The sequence below is a fragment of the Dermacentor variabilis genome, chromosome 7 (assembly GCF_050947875.1).
Source record: "Dermacentor variabilis isolate Ectoservices chromosome 7, ASM5094787v1, whole genome shotgun sequence".
Classification (NCBI taxonomy): Eukaryota; Metazoa; Arthropoda; class Arachnida; order Ixodida; family Ixodidae; genus Dermacentor; species Dermacentor variabilis.
This window is the reverse complement of record NC_134574.1, coordinates 161859989-161880985: the sequence shown is the minus strand read 5'-3', so window position 1 is coordinate 161880985 and position 20997 is coordinate 161859989. Positions and strand designations below refer to the sequence as shown.

The 20997-nt window shown below is 47.6% G+C and overlaps 1 protein-coding gene across 1 annotated transcript; it reads right to left on the bottom strand.

Annotated features, from left to right (window-relative positions):
• Positions 1 to 1176: 1176 nt before the first annotated feature.
• LOC142588353 (xaa-Arg dipeptidase-like) lies at positions 1177 to 19369 on the bottom strand. Its single transcript, XM_075699985.1, has 6 exons — positions 18899 to 19369; positions 14483 to 14628; positions 13664 to 13813; positions 9761 to 9902; positions 9050 to 9292; positions 1177 to 2530 (listed from the first exon to the last, which is right to left on the bottom strand). Exons 1-6 carry the CDS (start codon positions 19128 to 19130, stop codon positions 2256 to 2258), a joined length of 1188 nt encoding a protein of 395 aa, XP_075556100.1. The 5' UTR covers positions 19131 to 19369; the 3' UTR covers positions 1177 to 2255.
• Between the last annotated feature and the right edge of the window lie 1628 nt (positions 19370 to 20997).

The window sequence follows — 20997 nt, the reverse complement described above, 5'->3', positions numbered from 1 at the left end:
CGCTGAGCTTATAGCCTTTTTAAAAGATTCGGTAGTGTCTAAAAAAAAGACTCTGCATACATGCCGTACTGGATGTAAATATGTGTATATAATATTCAGCCTGTCTCTAACTCACTGCAAACAAAATCATTTCTTCGTATAACATGCTGCTCTATAACGCTGATATTTATACCTCTAAAACCACATTTTATACGCATACACACAATGTTTCATGAGCCAATCGCACCAAGAATGCTTCGGTCTACGTAAATGTCAACTGAAGTTGAGTCTGTCTTTCCTTTTTACTTTTTTTTTCTTGCATACCCACCCACCCACTCCGTTTCTCCGCGAGAAGGGGAAGGAGAATTTTAGTCGTGTACATGCAGGCAGGGACTTTCTCGGTGGATCGCTCGTCGCGAGTAAATACGTCATGGTGTTTAAAAGTGACGATGAGTGCTAGGTCACTACTTCCATACCATCACCTGTATTAGGGCTATGCACTGTCATATAAGTATATCACGGTCTGTTGTATCGTGAACGTTTAAACATTCTCCGATAGCGCGTTTGCATTTTCGGAAGCGGTCCGGTACAGTGGCAGATGACGTGCGCTTAGATGGCGTAACATAGATCCACATAAAAAGCCGTAATTTGAGTTCGGTTGCCATATGGCAACCGAGCTCAAATTAAATTGTGGAGCGTTTAACGCTCCAAAGCAACGCACACTATATCAGACACGCTGTAGAAAGGGCTGCTGATTAATTCAGATCCAGCTTTAGATCGGTTCTTGGACGTGCACCCAAAGCCCGGTTCATCTGATGCGAAGCTTCGTTTGCAGACTCTCCCGGAGTTCCTCGATCGTGGATGCTGGGTGCTGTCTTACCGAATAGCTCACACTTAAACAAAAAAAGGGGAATTACGTGGCTAACGATGGAATTGAAAGTCGATGACCCAGCAAGGAAGCCCGATCCCCTGACCGTAAAGCCACAATCGCACGTATACGTTTATACTGCCAACGCCAACTATACGGTATTTACTCAAAAGCAGGCCGACCTCGCAGATAGGTCTACTATATTGAACTCGTAGAGAAATGAAAAAAAAATATAATTCGAGCATAGGTCGATCGACCTTTCTTTTTCAATGAAACGAAATCCTTTGACCATGACACACCTTTATTTATCCTTAGCTCGGCTTCTAAATAGTGTTAGTCGATGGCACAAGGTGCATCTTCGTTGTCACTGCCACAGAAGTCGTCGTTGTCGGGTGTTTCGCAGGCTTTCTCGGCACCCCGAACAATGTCGTCCTCGGTGCCGTCGAGTGCATTTGCATATGCGGCATTTCTTAAAGCCAGTCTGGATAACCTCCCGACTGGCTTTACTTGCACGAGAAGTTTAAACACATATTCAATTATTTCAGAAAATTCACTGATCGATGTTTTGATTAGTTACCTTACGTCACATATGGCAATTTGCGAATTATAGCCGGTGAGCTTGCAAGGGATATCCAATTGGAACGATCTTGAGGATAGCACGGGTTCCCAGAAAAGATCTCCGCGTCAAGTCGCGGAGATCTTTTCCAGAAGGATTCATTACCTGGGCTCAAAGCTGGCTTCCTAGCTGTCAGCGTTCCCTGTGTCTAATGCAGGATAGTATAAGAACACACTTTGTTTCTTGGAACAGACACTGAATCGCCGAGCTTCCACTTGTGATGGTTGTGCATTTGCCGAAACGCGAAAGTTAAAACAAGGATAGGCAAAATTAAACGGTCAGGGGTCTGTATTGTCCTATTCTGCATTTTTCTATTTTCCATTTTCTATTCGCCAGGTTAAACTAACGAATAGCAGAACGTGGGACTTTCTTTTTCTTTTTTTCAGGAGCGCTCTAACGTGCGCACGCTTTCCCACAGAAAGTTTTTCGCGAGTAAGCCACATGTCCGTGGTAGATCAAGTGATCCTGCCGGCATGTACTTTTAAACCACAATACAATTTCCGATACTACCTTCGCCGCGACTTTGAGCCCAAACTCGCTCTATCCACACGACATCCCGCATGCCTTCTGCACGCGTGGGGGCAGGTGGAAAACTGCACATGTCATGCGCAGGTGCACAAATTTCGGTTGACACTGCTCGCACGGACGCAGTGTAAACTGGAATTTGTGCACCTGGGTCCGACACCTGCAGTTTTCTGCGTGTCCGCATGCGTGTGGCAGGCCATACGTATTGAGCCTATTTGGGCCCTCACAGCGGTCAAGCCAAGTGCCCTTCCTGACTCCGTCGGTTCTTCACTCGGCGAACTCCCTCTTGATTTGGGAGACCAGGGTAGGGTCGGTAAACAGGTCCAGCGCTGTGAGTGCCATAATCTTGGCCACCCGCAGTGTCGGTGGTTGGGCTTCTGGAGAGTTGGCCCCCTGGGCGAACGCGGCCGTGTGGTTCGCACCTTCGGTGCGGATGGCGAACAGGGGATGAATGATGGGAAGCACGTGCGAGACGTTACCGGAGTCCGTGGAGGCTCCGCAGAACTCCGTGCAGGACAAGTCGGCGTCCGTGAATTTGACGCCTGTATGGCGCGCGTGCGCACAGAACAGTTAGTACTACAGCGCACAAACGGGAATTTGAACTTGCGCCGTCCCCATTTAAATAATATATACATTGACAACATTCGCTCGAACGCACTCGTAAATATATGGGGACACTTCGGTAAGACAAATGTGCACTGGTGGTATTCACTCGCAAACCAATGACACCCTACGCCCTCTCTGTAAAGGGTCACATAATCTCTTACGAGAAGACTCAGATTTCGTCGCATAATCGTTGATAGAGATCTCTCGTGGAGCCTTCACGTGGCCTACCTGAGACAGCGCCTGACAGCAATCTCCCAGCTTTTCATGTTTCTGGGCTGAAAGACTTGGGGCATTTCAGAGCATGGAATGTTGGAATTGTACAGGGCACTTCTGGGCTTCTTGAGATACAGTTTACTTGTACAGTCCAGCACTTGCAGGACAAATCTTAGTGCTCTAAAGGTTATTCAAGCTCAGGCTCTTGGTTTGTCTTGGTTTGCCGAAATTCGCATCAAAAGGTGCGACTATCGCAATCGCCCGGAACCTATCAATACAAACACACATTTGGTGGAAATGCTGAGAGTGCACATCAGGCACATTGCCCGAGCCTGTTCCCATCATCTTGTTACACCACCGTCAGTAAAGCTGCAGGCTTCTTTTTCTGTTATGATTTCGGATTATTACACCCGCCTTCTATCAGGTTTCATCGCCGCAACTAAGCCATCGATTCCTCAATGGTGTTTGCCTCGAACTGCAGTGCACTTTAGTGTACCAGAATTCAGAGAAGAAAAAAATCTTAGCTGCGATAACCTGCTGTTAAACAACTCTCTGTTAATTTGGCACGAGAGGTACGCCGACCACGTACAGCACGACGGGAGTTGCTCGTACTGATGTATCAGCAACTCGCAAGTGTTCCTCTGGAGCAATAGTTTTCCCATCGAGAGCCACCACCATGAGTTTTAAGACGCGTTACCACCCGCCGTGGTTGCTCAGTGGCTATGGTGTTGGGCTGCTGAGCACGAGGTCGCGGGATCGAATCCCGGCCACGGCGGCCGCATTTCGATGGGGGGCGAAATGCGAAAACACCCGTGTGCTTAGATTTAGGTGCACGTTAAAGAACCCCAGTTGGTCAAAATTTCCGGAGTCCTCCACTACGGCGTGCCTCATAATCAGAAAGTGGTTTTGGCACGTAAAACCTCAAATCATCATCATCATCAGCCTGGTTGCGCCCACTGCAGGGCAAAGGCCTCTCCCATGCTTCTCCAACAACCCCGGTCATGTACTAATTGTGGCCATGCCGGCCCTGCAAACTTCTTAATCTCATCCGCCCACCTAACTTTCTGCCGCCCCCTGCTACGCTTCCCTTCCCTTGGGATCCAGTCCGTAACCCTTCGTGACCATCGGTTATCTTCCCTTCTCATTACATGTCCTGCCCATGCCCATTTCTTTTTCTTGATTTCAACTAAGATGTCATTAACTCGCGTTTGTTCTCTCACCCAATCTGCTCTTTTCTTATCCCTTAACGTTACACCTATCATTCTTCTTTCCATAGCTCGTTGTGTCGTCCTCAATTTGAGTAGAACCCTTTTCGTAAGCCTCCAGGTTTCTGCCCCGTAGGTGAGTACTGGTAAGACACAGCTATTATATACTTTTCTCTTGAGGGATAATGGCAACCTGCTTTTCATGATTTGGGAATGCCTGCCAAACGCACCCCAGCCCATTCTTATTCTTCTGATTATTTCCGTCTCATGATCCGGATCCGCCGTCACTACCTGCCCTAAGTAGATGTATTCCCTTACGACTTCCAGTGCCTCGCTGCCTATTGTAAATTGCTGTTCTCTCCCGAGACTGTTAAGCTCAAATATTATTATTAATTAAGACGCGTTACCGAACGAAATCGATAGCTGCGGAACTTGCAGCTCTTGGCGCTGCACTTCGTCTCGTCAGCCAAGAACAACCTCGAAGATGGTCAATGTTCAGGTACTCGAAAGGCAGCACTGCAGTCTTCCCTATCAGCCCTGTGGCGGGGACTCCATAAACAAATGGTATTCGAGATTAGAGAGGTAATCATACCTTGGGCTGTGAAAACACACCACGTGAAATTTCAGTGGCTTCCAAGTAACTGCGGCGTCATAGGTAACGAATACGCTGATGACGCTGCTCGGTTGTCTTTTCAAGGCGGCAAAGAGGAGTCGGTACCGTTATCAAAGACAGATGCCGCTAGAAAACTTCGAATGCTCACATGGAATGTAACCTCCATGTGGAACACCGGAAGCTCACAAGGCAAGCAGCTGTGAACACAAGGTCCAGTTGCACGTAGATTAGAAAAAAGGAACCACGTATATGAATAATGCTTGTTTAGTCGGTTGCATTTCGGTCGTGGCACGGCCTGGGCTTTGACGATGGCCGTGCAACCATCGAAACGTTAGCGACTAAACATGCATTTTTCGTACGTGTGATTCCTTCTTCCTAATCTATATGTAGACATACATATACCAACTGCCGGTAGTCTGCTCCGGACACCGACAGCTGCCCTTAGATCCTCGAATATACTGGATGTGTGTCGAGTGAGCTCGTGAACAACACTTTGCAATGTGGTGATTTAAATCATGGATCCGGGACATCAAACAGGTGTGACGTAATGCTAACACATTTATCTCGCATTTATTGCCAAGTCACCACTGATGTCTTGTTTTCTTTCTTTCTTTCTTTCTTCTTTTTGAATTCGTTTTTCAGCATGTTAGTTTCATTCGCGATATTATGTCATTTATGATATCCGCTTGTACTATCACCTTGTTTCCAGTATATTTTTTTTAATTTCAACTGGTTTTGTTCACCGCTGCTTGGGCTCGAGATAAATAAAATGTTTCTTTTGATGGTCCGTTTGCATTCAAACGTCGCTGTGGAAGGGCACGTAGGTCCGCACTTTGTTTAGTACACTTTAAGTTATCTCGTGTATCGCACAGAGTAGTCATCCCAAGTTGGCTGCGGAGATGCTGGACAGCAGTAGCTAGTCTATCTGAAAGGAAAATAGTGGCGCTTCTAGAAGCGCCACTATTTTATATTTTATATAATCATAGCGCTTCTAGAAGGTGAATGTTTCGTACGGGCCTTGGTCGTTCACGCGCTGCCGGTTTGTGAATACCACAATCACTGCGCGGAAAGGGTTAGTCTCGCGATTTTCATCATATTTTGAGGGCTTTCTATGTAACACGGAAAAAAACGCACTGCTATCGAGGGAAAGTTAACTACTGCTGAATTCAGCCTCCTAGAACGCTCTGCAACTTTCTCATTAGATTGGGATCTTAAATAACAATAAAGGAACAGACAGGCATAGACACGAAAGCACACGCTGCTATGTGTCCTCGTTCTTTGTGTTTGTCACTGTCCTTTCAGCGCTGTTGAGGATCCAAGTACGACAGACTAATTAGTCCGAATTACCGCCTTGGTCAACTTTCTATTAGAATTCCTCCCTGTGAAGTTGTTTAAATAATATTAGGTAATTATGCGACAAGAATACAAAAATAACCTGACCTTATCCACGTAGTCGTCAACGGGATTTTTGTCGTTTCTTCCTGCCAGTTGCCAGCTGCTTCCATGCTTTCTTCCTCTATTTCAATTGTGTATATGTTTTCAAACCAAACGTCAATGACCTGTGTGTTCCATTAAACTATTGGTAATAAGCTAGATCGTATTTTCCCCGATTTTAGTATTGCTGTTGATTCTGTTTCTCAAACAATGCTACTACAGAAAATGCCATTTCTTAGCATTTCCAGGCCCTACTTAGCTTGGATCCAGTCACTTGTTGGAAAGAAAGCAGCGCGTTGTTCTGGATGGCGTGATGTCATCTCCAGTTAGTGCGTTACCTGGCGTTATGTGGGGTTCTGGTTTCTGGCGTTCTGCTTTTTTTTTTAGTTATATTAATGACCTCACTAACCACATTTCCAACTCTACGTGGTTGCTTAGTGGCTATGGTGTTAGGCTGCTAAGCACGAGGTCGCAGGATCGAATCCCAGCCACAGCGGCCGTATTTAGATGGAGGCAAAATACGAAAACACTCGTGTATTTAGATTTAGGTGCACGTTAAAGAACCCCAGGTGGTCCAAAATTCCGGAGTCCCCCACTAGGGCGTGCTTCATAATAAAATCGTGGTTTTGGCACGTAAAACCCCATAATTTAATTTAACTATTTCCAGTCGGGTTTGGTTGTAATCGGATGAAGATTGTGTTTATTGTTACGTCAATTTGGAAACTGCTGCTGAATATCTGCACAAGGATATTGATGTTATGCTCACTGTGCCATACATGACACATGAACTTGAATATTTCAATATGCAACTTGATTTGTTCCCCAAAAAAGAAACGCCCTTTTGCTGCTGCATATTTGCTGTAAGTTATAGCACAGACTGCTGTATTGTATTACAAATATTTGGGTGTGGTTCTGACAAAAAAAAATTTGTTCTGTAACGCCCCCGTGCAGTATGTGCAAGCGAAGGTAAGCCGAGAGCCTAATCTCTTGCGAAGAAGCTTTCGAGATGCATCCATCAAATTGAAGGAAACACTCAATATGAATAATACGCGCCAAGTCCCTGAGTATGCATGTGCTGCTTGGCATCCGGCATCGAAAACATGTGCGGAGCACTGTAGTGCGTCCAGAAGCAAGCAGCTCGGTTTTGTTTCGGTCAATTACGATTTCACGAGACAGTCTTCGCTTATAGAAAAAGCACAGGTGTTATAGAATAACAGGTGTAATAGGCCGATTAAGGTACATTCTTCCTGCGCGCATTAAACTCTTGCTATATAATGCCCTTTTTTATTCACACTTGAACTATTGTCAGTTAGTGTGGGGAAACACGACATCCAACAATCTAGAGCATATTCACTTAGTACAGAAAAAATATCTCCGACATACATATAATGCTCCCTACACTGCATCGACAATAACTTTCTTCATGAACACCGGGGTAATTCCAGCGTATAATCTGTACAAATATCGATTACGTCGTGTCTATAAGGCAGAAGTCTATAAGAATATTTTTAATCTGCATAAACTCGCCGAATTGCAAACTAGACCACCACATTATAGCACAAGACACTTTGAAGACTGGACAGTACCGACACCACGGTCAAACTATGGGAAACAGTGTCTGAGGTATACATTACCCACACTCCTAAACTATTACAATTCGGTTGGTTTCAATCTCTTCTCTTCGTCTCTCAATGAGCTCCGGCTGATGTATGTGATTAATTTGTAATACTTCTATGACCATTATATGTGTATTTTTCCTTGATGATCTTCGTGACTTCTTGAGTTATGTATATGATGTGCAATAATATGTATGTACGGTATACATGCGTATATTTGAATGAAAGAATCTGATGCTGCTTCTGTCCAAATGAGGGATGGGGGACTTGTCAAGCTGTTCAATGGACAGCTTTTTTTTCCTCCACCTCTCCATCTGTATCTTACAAGATCTGTACCTTACAAGATGGAAATAAACTTTCATTTCATTTCATTTCACTCGGATGGCTTTTGCTTTCACAAAGAACAAAATATGTGCTACTCTCACTGATTCACAATATTTTTGATAATACAATTGTAGTTAAACAAAAATACCTCAATGATTCAATTTACCTGTAAACAAGAATAGATCATGTTCTGAAAGTACGCCAGTAGAACTCCCTTCTTAACGCTTCCAAATATGCTTTTTTGCCATACCATACAAGAGTGGAAATCATTACCCGAATGTATCGTCACTGCGCTATCTTCCTCTTTCTTTTTTTTACCTTGCTGCAAGAACACGTGTCTCAATATCAAAACTGATCACCTGTGCTGTGCCAAACAATGTTATTCGGATGCCTATCTTGATCGCACTTAGTTCATATCCTCCCTCCTCCTACAATAATGCCTCATTTAGGCGCTGTAGGTACAGTCAACCACAAAATTTCACCGAACACGAGATCTGAGAAAAAGCTCAATATTTGCGAAGCCTCACAACACAGCCTGGTATTCGAATTTACAGCCTCTACCAGTATATGTGAGCAACGTTGTGATGTTCGGTTTTACTGACTGCTGGTAAAGGCTACTCGGTAATTGAACGTTTTCTGTGATCCCGTGGTCCGTAAACATTTGCGGTTGACTATACTTGTATAAATAAATTGCTATGAAGAAGAGCGCACGGATAAATCGAGCCAGATCGTCTATTCGATACCTGCAGTGCAGCCAGTGAGCCAGTCGGGTCGCCAGTGATTGGCACGAATGTGAGCTACTCGGGCATCCAGCTGTTCCTGCTTTGTCTCATTTGACAGCCAGCTTACGCCTAACGCTGCCTGCTGAACTGTTGAATTACACCCGTTTACAAAATAAATAAACAAGGCACAGTAAATTGGGCCCAGCATTCGCGCCATCTCTACTCTATTCCTTGGCTGGCGACGAAGGAATATTTCAGCCTGCGGCTCTGTATTACCGCAGTGCTGCGCGGTTTTTTGGCTGCATGTTGGGATCAGGGACACACTTACCAAGGTTCTGGCCATGCTTTCTGTAGACTTTCAGCAGGTTCACGTTGCAGATGAGATCCTTGTACGTGATATGTTTCGTCATCGTCATTGTGCAGTTTGTTGCTTTCGCCGCTGCCTCGAAGCAGTCCTCGGCTCGGGAGACCAGCTCGTGAAGTTCGTCGATCGTATTCCCCCGTATGAGGTAAATCAGCTTACTTGTGTCTGGGATGATATTGCAATAGCTTCCCGACTCAGTGATGATACCTGTGTCACGGGATACCACGTCGGAATTACGCATACGGTTATCACCATGACTTTAGAAAGTCGATAGGGAAACGCACTTGTTTCACAGCTATAGTTTTCGATTTCTTGAAAGAATGTGGCTTTTTAAGGAAGCTCTGGGGCAATGAAACTGACGTCGCTTATATAACTTCACGTAAGACTTAACCGCGTAACCAGGCTTATGATCATGATGATTGCTTCGTGTATGAATACATAGTGGCCTTTCCAGCATAATTTCTCGAATAAATACTGAATAAGTTCGTTATCGCAGTTTTTACTTATGATGGTAATATTGTCTCGGTGTGTGTGAGCCAGTAGCGTGCCAGGCCTACGTCCGGAATTTTTTTTTCTTTGCCTTCTCTCAAAGGCACTCTTTCGTTCATGGCCACATCAGGTGGCCTTGAACACGTGGTGTGTTGAGCATAAGGCAACAGCCGGGTACGTACTTACCGTGTATTCGGCAGGAAGGCTTCGTCTGTTGTCGGAGCAGCGCTACGTTAACGTACGAGGCCACAGCTGCGTCGAGCGCGTTCGCTCCTTCCCAAGGACACGCGGCAGCATGGGTCGCTTTGCCTTGATAGCTCACGGTTATCTGCGGCAGGAAGCCAATGAGCCATTCGTCGAGCATTTGCCGTCGCCTTGGTTTACAAAGTCATAGCATGGTCGTTAAGTACTCTACCATCATCAACGTACTTTTGAATAATTTTTGCACAGTATAGCTGAATCAACAATAGTTCAATCTGTAGTTTTAATGCCGTAAGGGTGTGTGAATATTCGAAACTCTCGAATAACGAATCGCATATTGTTTTATTCGATTCGGTCTTCAAATCGTACAATCACTGTTCGTAAATAGGGATATTTTTCGAATAGTTCTCCAATAATTAAACCCATCCCTGAGAGTGGGCTATAATACATAAAATTGGAGCGAAAGTATGACAAATTTTATCCAGGCCACCATAGTAGGCATAAAACAACAGAAGGTGCGTAGTGGAACACACTACGTTGATGAGGGAGCCAGTATTTTCATTGTAAGCTGTCATCATCCGTACTCTCCTTAGAATGCTTTGTTGCGTTTATGAACTGATTATTTATGCCTAATGCTCCTCTTGCGATTTTAATGAACAACATTTAATGACGTGAAACGTAATGGCAAGATATTGCTAACGTTGTGAGTGCTAGTATGTAGGATGCATATACAGGGTGATCATTTTTAAGTTTTATGCAATTTTACATATAGCCTGTTCCCGTTAACGCAATTCTAGTCCTTGAGATGGATTATTCAGAGAGGTGGGCATTACTTGCACGAAAAACCGAAACACATATTCCACTAATTAACAAAAACTTTTACTTTTTTAAGTTTTTTTTAAAAAACTTTTAAAAGCTAATTTCTTTACGGCGCATATTGCGAATTACGAATTGTAGCCGGTGAGTTTGCAAGGCGGGTCCACTTGGAATGACTTTCCAGAATGACGCCAGTTTGGCGTGAAGTGCCATCAAACTTGCCATGGAAATGCACTGTTGTTCCGCTTACTTTCTTCAACAAGATGCTCCTTTATGCATCGAAGCACGAAAGTAACCGGACGGCCCATGTATTCAACTCCACACTTTGGGAAACAATATCCCGAAACTGGCGTCATTCAGGAAATTTATTTCAAGTGGATGTTTCTTGCAAGCTCACCGGCTACAATTCGCAAATTGCAATATGTGCCCTTAAAGTAATTAAGAACTTAATTAGACATTTTCTTGATATTTAGTCGAATATTTGCTATGATTTCTCCTGCTAATGTCCGCCTCTCCTAATAATCCAGCTCAAGGACAAGAATTATGCTATCTGCCACAGGCGGTGTCTAAAATTTCAGTAAAACTTAAAAATAATCACCCTGTATTGTTCTGTCCCTAAATAATTATTTTCCGGCTCTACTTATAAAGGGCCGGTAGCCCGTTCAATACTTTAGCTTCCTTCTCAATTTACTGCCGTCTTATTTATTTTTTCAACTCTGGTATACCCGTTACGAGCCGTTTCTGTTCGCGACGTGTTTTACAGACCGCGTCACAAATCTAGCAACATTACGCAAAGTCTGTTTCACTACGGTGACCTAAAACAGGCACTATAAATGTCCGATTAAGGAATTATCCCTTATTTACATGAACTGACCGGATTCCGCGGACGAACATGACGTGGCTCAACAACACCGAATCACGTCGCGCGCAGGGACGCAACAGGCGAGCTGTTAGTGTCGAGATTTGTAACGGTGCAGCCACGGCACGCTCGACTGCAGAGTGAATCAGTGATTCGGCAAGTCATGTGAATCCAGCTTTATGAATCCTCTAGAGGCGTTGAATAACAGTGACCGCCAGTGTACAGATGCGGTGATACACTACCCCACCCCCTCATTCCAACTAGTCGGTTGAGAGCTTCGATAGGCACGCTTGCGCAGCAAAATATCAACGGGCAACCAAGTGCCGCTCCGTCCTCACTCCACACCCTGCATTAGGGTGGCTAGAATGGGGAGGTGTGAAGACCAGCCTCCGGAAGCTGGCCCCAAAACGCGTTCCTGCCGCGTGACGGCGCTGCCGGCTGGGGCGCCGTTTAGGGCGCCGTAGTTTCTCGCGGCGTCGGCATACCTCCGGGCGGCAAAATGATTTGCTAGCGCTTAGTTTTAGCGTTTGAATGCGTTAGAATCTGACCAGACTTCTTTCTATACATTGTAGATGCTGAGAGAATTTAATGTTTCGCTGCTCTCATTCCACATGGAAACAGCGAGCACCGACTATGCAGCCGACACAGCAACGGTTTTTGCAACCACCTCTTGCCGAGATTAGCGCGCTTATTCCTTGCCGAAAGTATAGTTCATAGGAATCGCCGCGCAAGGGCAGCGCATTAGAATAACCTTGAATGTGTCGCCCGCACATAAGTCACATATCTGGGATTGTAACATTACTTTAAATGGAGGAAGTTCATGCAATATATCAGCATTGTGGTGAAGAAATTCTAGAAAGTACAAAGCGCTTGCGATTTAATACATGTTTATTGGAGATAACACAGTTATTGCATAAAATCACATTTTTACAAAACACAGGGCTTAACCTTCTTGGCTTTGTTGTGTATGGCACACTGATTTAAACCTTTGAGGAAAAAGTGAATACGTGTTATACAATAAAACCTAGACACCGATCCTGTTAGATCAGCGTAATGGTCCCTGCAGCCAATCTGCGGCACATTGGCTGCTAGAAGAAAAATTTTTGACTACTTTTGCGTGCAGTCGCGTAGGGCTAAATGCACGGGTGAACCTGTCCTCGAGTGTCTGAATGAGGTTGTATAGACAGACTGAGGGATACAGAAGCCCCCATGTCCCCATGCACCCCCAGACTGAAATGCATAAGCTTAATTGCATACTTCATTATAATGATGAACTGCGCAGGAGTGGGGTGATCATTGGCTCCGTTGGACTGTCTCACAATACCAAATGAACGCTCCAAGCAGTCCTGACTGAGGCGGGAATTAAGTCATCAAGAACCTGAACCCAACCTTCTCAGTTAGATACGTCAAGAGGTCTTTAGTGGAATGTATGGTCACACGCAGACCTTCTGATGTGCCCTTGCTTAAGAAGCCGAGCCCTTTTGCATGGGCCTCCCACTGATCCAGAAATGCTAGCATGCTGTTAAGTGCAGTTTCTTGAACACTGCCACGTCTGAAATACGAAAAGCATTTACCACCGGCATACGAAAATGAACACAGTTGCTGTGGGCATATCTCAGAGCTTCAGTTGGAAACCGTGATGTCATGGCTTCAATTGCTTGAGCCATCACGTCAATGAACACCCTTGTTGGCTCCAGATTTGAGTACTGTTGCTCAATATTTTCTTTGTGCAAGTCCATGGCGTGCACAACTGCACTGTTGAAAATATTGAAGGCCAGATTTACCCGCATCTTTTCGAATCCACTAGAATATGTGTGTGAATATGTCAACTTGGGTGCAACTTTCAATGTCTAGGCACTGCTGTCGACCTTCCATGTCGTTGTAACATGTTCACAGGGTGTCAAGGGATAGCGACAGCAGTTCACACCGCCTACTTTGAAGAAAAACTGAGGAAACGTTAGAAAAACACAGCTGCACTACACCGACCACGAGAGTCACTTTGCACTGCACCGTGGCCTACGAGACTGACAAGCTCACGGCGCCCCCGCGCTAGCCATCCTACCCGCGCCCCCGACTGAAGCGCCAAATTTTCCCCCAGTGGGAGGAACGCGCAGCGGGGCCTCCCTAGGCGATGGCGGCGGCGGCGCGGTCTTCACACCTCCCAATTCTAGCCACCCTACCTGCATCGTGGGCGCGCATGCGCACTGACGGACCTGTTGCGAAGCGGTGAGGGCGAGTCTCAGCGTGTCCTGAGGCATCGGGTGGACCATCATGGCGACGTCGATGTCCTCGAAGGCGCCCTTTTGCACGAGCATCTCCTTGCCGCCTTTACACTCTTCTGCCGGCGTGCCGATTACGACAAGCTGCGAGAAAGTGATTGGTCAACTATATTTCCTCAGGTTCATAGCTGGCCTGGTTGGCACGAGTGGATTTGTTCAAACTGCGCGACGAGACCGAGCACACGGTGAGCGATTGAACAGACGAGCGCTTTCTGTTTCAGCCGTCTGTTCCATTGTTCCGAAGGATCGCTCATCTTGTGTTCCATCCTGTCGCACAGGTTGTAACGACGTATTTATTGCATAGGTAACTAATGGAGAACAGCTCCATTCTGTCACCTTACTCGCACGGGCACTCTAATGAAATGACTTGGCATAAGTGTTACCGTCGTGCGATACCACATACACGCGGTCGCGTGCGGCATCAGCCTGCCTAGCCTAGCGGCATCCCAGTGACGCAGTGCTATGTTTCTATGCTCGTCGACTGACGTCAAAAAATATACTTTCGTAGAGAGGCCACCATGGAAGCATTTTCTAATAAGTGGCTTTTGGAATTCCCTATCCATGGCATTTCTGACTATTATTGTGTGTTCAAAATGATATCCGAAAGTTCGTACTTTCATAGTTTTTTTTTTTATTCCATCCCAATCGAAATTTCATATATGTATATAGAAGCCATACGGCACCGGAATGAAATGATGTGGAAAAATGAAAAATGTTGAACTTTCGTCTATGTTTTCTTCGGCAACTACACACCTTGCCGCGGGCGATGGAGCTCTTCTTCATGGCTTCCATGGCGGCGATGGCAGCCCCGGCTGCGGCCTCAGCTATCAAGTTGTGGCCGCAGGCGTGGCCGATGTCCGGCAGCGCATCGTATTCCGCCATGATGGCTACCGTGGGACCTGGATGAGGTCGAGTGAAAAAGCCGTTATGCAGACCCAGCACAGATGGTGTAATTTGGGTGAAGCGAAACTTTTGCGAAGTGGTTAATTAAACGGTATGCAACTGTTCCATCAACGGCAAGGCTAAGGAGAAACTTCGCTTTTAAACGCTTTATTTTTACAGGGTTCGGCGGTTTTGCCAATAGTTCCAGGTTAAATGTATCTATTAGTATGCTCACCCTCGTGGCTCTGTGAAAATGGGGGCACTCGCTTCCAAGTATTTTGTCTTGTCGACAACCTGTGATACTTTACCGGTGCAAGTTGCGCATCGCCTTTTTACCCTTCTCACACAATGTCTTATCGACAGTTCTGACTTATAACACAGGGGCGACAGGTTATTGCCGCGTGCGCTGCATATAGTGGCAACAATTGTACACTGTCAAAACTTTAGCAGCGGCGTGTTAGATTGCCCGCTGTTTTCTCCTTGAAAAGTAGCGACTGGTGTCTAAATCTTTGGAATACCTCAGTTTATGGCCCGTCTGCGCGTTTTACCCCGTGGTTGCGAAATAGCCCCTTGGACTCAACTCTAATACAATAGAATGCCGATCGCGATGACTCTCAACAGGTCTTTACAGACGTACGCTCCTTATTGATCGCCCCTTTGCTACGACACCCGCCGGGGTTGCTTAGTGGCTATGGTGTAGGGCGGCTAAGCACGAGGTCGCGGATTCGAATCCCGGCCACGGCGGCCGCATTTCGATGGGGGCGAAATGCGGAAACACCTGTGTACATAGATTTAGGTGCACGTTAAAGAACCCCAGGTGGTCGAAATTTCCGGAGTCCCTCATTACGGCGTGCCTGATCGACCCGCTGAGTAGCAAATCTGCGACCAATGGTAACCTCACCAAAGTATTGAACACGTACAAGAAAGACGGCCGCAGGCTCCTGGAAGACCTGAAGGCCAAGTACCTAAAGACAGAGAAGGGCCAGTACCCGAAAGATACGAAGGACCCGACAACGAATAACTGGACCGGCCGCTTACCATGACGGAACTGTGGAAAGCGATAGATGACAGTAACAAGATAAGTGCACTCGGCAGGGACGCCATAACTTACAAATTACTCGGTAACATAAGCGGTACAGCGGCCCGCGGCCTCCTAGAGCACATTAACGAAGCCTGGGAGAGCTCGCAGTTGCCGAAGGAATGGAAGGACGCCGAGGTCCGCTTCATTCCAAAGCCCGGCAAGGCCCTCACCATAGACAACATGCGGCCCATCTCCCTCACATCCTGCGTGGGGAAGGGGATGGAGCGCATGGTCCTTCGCCGGCTGCAGAAGCACCTCGAAGAAACGGATCAGATGCCGGAGACGATGCACGGCTTCAGGCAACATCTCAGCACCCAAGACGTGATGATCCAACTCCACGAACTGGTCGTCAAGCCGGCAACGAGGCACGCGCCGCGCGGGATACTCGCCCTCGACCTGAAGGGAGCGTTTGACAACGTGTCCCATGCGAGCGTGTTGCAGAATCTAAACAAAACCCGGTGTGGCCGAAAGACATTCGGCTAAATAAAAGATTTTCTGCAAACCGAACGGCGACCATCAGTATAGGGGAGGAGAAGTCGGACCCTGTCGAGCTCGGCAATAGGGGCACCCCTCAGGGATCGATCGATCTTGTCGCCCCTGCTCTTCAATCTGGCCCTGCTGCCCCTGCCCGATCTACTCAAGCAAATCGAAGGCGTGGACCACGCGTTGTACGCCGACGATATTACGGTGTGGACGGCCCGAGCCGGATCCGATGCCTGGATGGAGGAAGTGTTGCAGCGGGCGGCAACGACCGTGCACGAGTACGCAGTCGTGCGGATTGAGCTGCGCTCCCCAGAAATCAGAGCTGCTCATGATCCAGCCAGGAAAATCCAAGAAGGAGCTGCCGCCGAACGTGATTATCACCATCGCCGGAACGACCATCAATCCAACACAGCAGATTAGAATTCTCGGCCTACTACTTCAGAGCGACGGGAAGGCACAGGCCGCCATCATAAAGATCAAGACTACAACCGAACCGATACTTGGCATAATTCGGAGAGTATCTAACCGAAACCGGGGCCTTAAAGAGGACAATGTCATGCGTCTGGTACGCGCGTTAGTCGTGTCGCGCGTTACCTACTCCGCCCCGTATCTCCAGCTGATGAAGGCGAATAGAGACACCCTAAACACGATGCTTAGTAAGGCAACGAAACAAGCACTGGGCAAGCCCATATACTCGTCCGCGCAACAACTGCTAGACATGTGCGCCCACAACACGGTGGAGGAGCTCATCGAAGCCCACCTCTCTAATCAGAGAATCCGGCTCAGCCACACGGAACACGGACGAGCCGTCCTACGCAAGAGAGGATGGGAGATCCAGCCATTGCCCATCAAGACGGCCCTTCCGGAAGACTGGAAAACAATAATTCAGACCAAACCCCTTCCCCGGAACATGACGCCGGGCAAAGACGACGAGAGGCGCACCGCGCGAGCCAAAGCCCTACCCCGGAAGCTGGAAGAGAACCCCAGGGTCCTCTACGCGGAGGCCTTACTCCGGGAACACAGTGACCGTGTAGCGGGGGTGGTTACATCAAAATACAGGCTGATCGTCAGCGCGTCCCTGAAGACAAGACCCCGCAGTTGCCGAAGAAGCGGCCGTGGCCCTCGCACTCGCACAGCCGAGCGTGGACACCGTAGTCATCGACTCAAACAGCCTACAGAAACTTCCGCAGGGGGGTAATCTCCTCCGCGGCCCGAGCCATTCTAGCCAAGCACAAGCCTCCGGGAAGAGCCATAGAGTTCGTGTGGGTCCCGGCTCACTCGCAAGTAGCAGGCAACACCATCGCCGACTACCATGCCCGAGAAATTTCAATCCGGGCCAAGCACGAGCTGGAAGAGCTACCGCACCCGGTTACCAGCTTTCGGGACATTACCCGGATGTACCGAGAGGAAAGCTGCAGACTGCCAGAACCGCACCCCAAGCTCACCAGGCAACAACAGTCGATCCTGCGTCGAGCGCAGGCGGGATCGCTTGCGCATCCCGTACAGATGAACCGCATGTACCCTGCGGAATACGATATGCTCTGTCCTTTTTGCAGAAGAGAAAAGGGCACCCTGCCGCACGTCTTGGCAGAGTGCACAGAACTGAAGACCTCCCTCCTCCCCTTCCCACTAACACCCCCAATCCCCAACCACTTGAGCGATAGGAGACCTTGTTATCCAGCCCCGCCCTACCGATTCAGCTCGCACTGATGGACAAGGAGCTGCTGGGAACATATGGGTCCCGTAACTAGGGAACTATCCCGTCTGGTGCCTGCATGCACCACCGATTTATTTCGGGCCCAGTTAATGTTGCTTCATCATCTATTCACGGGTTTTCCTGTGGGCCCCGGGGTTGATGTGTGCATGCAGGGCTGATTTCCAGGCTAAACCACAGCAGTCGCTTAGTGCCTATTGTGTTGTACTGCTCAGCCCGAGGTTCCGGCTTCGACTCCGGCCGTGGCGGCCCCATTTCGATGAGAGTGAAATGCGAAAACGCTCGTGTATGCAGATTTGGGTGGGCGTCAAAGAACCCCAGGTGGCCAAAATTATTCAGGAGTCCTCCCTCCTGCGGCCTGCCTCATAACCACTAGCGCCAGCTATATCTTGTATCGTAGAAGCTGCACACCAGCGGACAGAAGACCGACAGAATCAACCGACACAAGTGCATCTTCACAATGGACTACAATATGGACCGGTCACACTTTTTGATTCGGTGTATTTTTAGTTCGTCGGTCTCTCTTAATTGTGCACAGCGCTTTTGTCCTTCTATTTCGTCAGCCTTTCCCCCGCTGGTGCGCTGTTTTTACAATGAATTAACCACACCACCCTAGTTACACATTCCGCATCTGTATTTTGTAGATTGATGGGAGGAGCGTGCTGTTTGGCCGCAGCCAAAATGCCGTCTTCGTCATAAAACTTCTGCGTTCTGCTCGCAGTGATGGACAGGGCCAGGAGCTGCATGGATACCTGCATGGAGCTACCTGTCATGGATATATTGAAAATACTCTTTGGGGTAATCGAAAGAGGCAATAAGTTTTACATGCCACAGAAAGCAGCCCGCGGTTCGAATTCAAGGTATAGCCCTAAACAGCATCGACATTCTCGGTTATATACCCTCGCAGTAAATAAACTCTGCTCCTCGAAAGGCACCGAAGCTCCACCGACGACGCATATGTGCACTACAAACGCTGACGAATCTAAAAGAGACTCTTTAGAAACCATACCATCGCTTCCTCCGGGAGCCTGAAACTCGGCCCTAAACGCAGTGTCCAGGAGATGTCTTCTTTCAACCACAAAGCCTCGGCCTTCCAGAAAGTCACACATCTTGTCGTGTGCCTTGAACTCTTGCAGGGCCAGCTCCGGATTGTCGCACAAGAAACGGCTGAGGTGCCAGAGGTCTTCTGCGTTACATTCTACGACCTTCTCCACGAGAGGCGTCAAGTCTTCGACGGACATGACAGAACGCTAGAGTAATATTCCAAGTTAAATCTGGGTGAAAAATTGGTTGATCAATTCCTTTCCTTTTCCTTTTGCAGCCTCGCAGAATGGCTCCGGATAGAAGTCGTTAGGTAGCACCTGACACTTTCAATTTCGTTGATGCCTCCGCTTCACTCCTCTATGATCGAACACGAGCCGTTTCAAACTGCCCCGACTAAACGTGTCTGTCTGCGAAAAGGTGCTCGCGCGCTTCAACAGTCGACAGCTCAGAGCTGGCGCCCTCGCATAGGAGCATATGACGAGTCGGGCAGGCAAAAACAAAACGGCTGCATCCTTCCCCCGTTTCTCATTTCTCTTTCTCCTGAAAGCACTCTCCTGCATTTGGGCCGGCTGTCATATGAGCCTGGCTCTAGCACAGTCCTTTTTTTCTTGTTATTGCGAGTTAATAATATCCAAGAACAGCTGATGGCATGTGCTTTTCATGAGCGGCACTCTGCAAAAAAGTAACAAAGGGAAATTTTTTAAAAAAGAGCGGAGGGAGCACTTCACAGGTAAACTCTCGAGACCGTTCAAACTCATGGCAGTCGCTTTTATTCGAAAACGTTGAGTCACTTAAGCATCCTGACGTGGTTTGAATGCGAAAGTACTATGGCTTCTCAACGTTTTCCCCTTAAATTGAAGCTCTACCTTACCCACCTTGCTGTAATATTTACTGATCTTATCCCACCTTAATCCATTTAAACGAAGTTTAATTCACCTTCCTTCACTTCACCGGGCTATATTGCAATGCAAGCCGCAGCAGGTCTAGCGCCGGGAACGTAACGTCATCACTTGGTCACGTGGGCTTTGGTGTCATCGGATGCTAACGCCGGATGGACACCGGATTTTTTCGCTTCGGGAACTATACAAGGCTTTCGCCATAAAAAGTTATTGCTCTATTCTTGTCTAGAGCCGTGATCGTAATGCGGATTGAAAAGGACTCTCAAATTGCGGATAAGCGACATTCTTGTCCCCCTTCCCCTCACGCCAAAGTTTACCGTCCATCATGTTATAGCTAATTCTTTTGCAGTACTGTATTCGCTTCGTTCTATTAACGAATTCCCGTGATAGCAAAGCTCATTGTAGCGGGCTTGGTAGGTACCGAAATATGCGCAGTAATAAACCCATCACGTCCCTTTTATGCGCGTACCCGCCGTAGTTGCTCAGGTGCTATGGTGTTGGGCTGCTGAGCACGAGGTCGTGGGATCGAATCCCGGCCACGGCGGCCGCAGTTCGATGGGGGCGAAATGCGAAAACACCCGTGTACTTAGATTTAGGTCCACGTTAAAGAACCCCAGGTGGTCGAAATGTCCCGAGCCCTCCACTACGGCGTGCCTCATAATCAGAAAGTGGTTTTGGCACGTAAAACTCCCTAATTTAATTTTCTTTTGCTATGCGCGTAAAGGCAACGCAAGGTTAAAAGCCGTGCCGGTTTCCACTCGGACATTGTCGTAAGATAAGAGCGTCCACCGACAACCTCGCACACGTGCAGAAAGAAAAGCAAACGCAAACAGCAAATGCAAAGCGACGGGAAACGGGCGTACTCGCCCGATGGCGTCACATCGGCCGCAGCTGTCGCTCTGTTCCGAACCGCAGCGCGACTACTGCAGCTGCACCGCACTACGGCGCGGTGATGTGGGTACCGTTTGAAGGAAGGTTCAGCTGTTGCTATTCCAACTTAAATACTCGTGATGCGCAGATGCTCTCATTTTCAAATCGCTGAAACGATGCGAACACGAAATTCGCCCCATCCGGTTCAATTACGAGCAACCGTTCAAGTGCACCAGCTACTGGGGAAAAGCTTTTTTTATGCGGAAACACCAAATGGCCCAACGAGCGAAGTAAA

Coding starts and splice junctions, on each gene's coding strand:
- LOC142588353 (XM_075699985.1), bottom strand. CDS start 19,130: ATGTCCGTCGAAGACTTGACGCCTCTCGTGGAGAAGGTCGTAGAATGT. Junction 14,629..18,898: donor GGCTCCCGGAGGAAGCGATG/GTATGGTTTCTA, acceptor GACCTCATCCAG/GTCCCACGGTAGCCATCATG. Junction 9,903..13,663: donor CCCTCACCGCTTCGCAACAG/GTCCGTCAGTGC, acceptor TTCCTGCCGCAG/ATAACCGTGAGCTATCAAGG.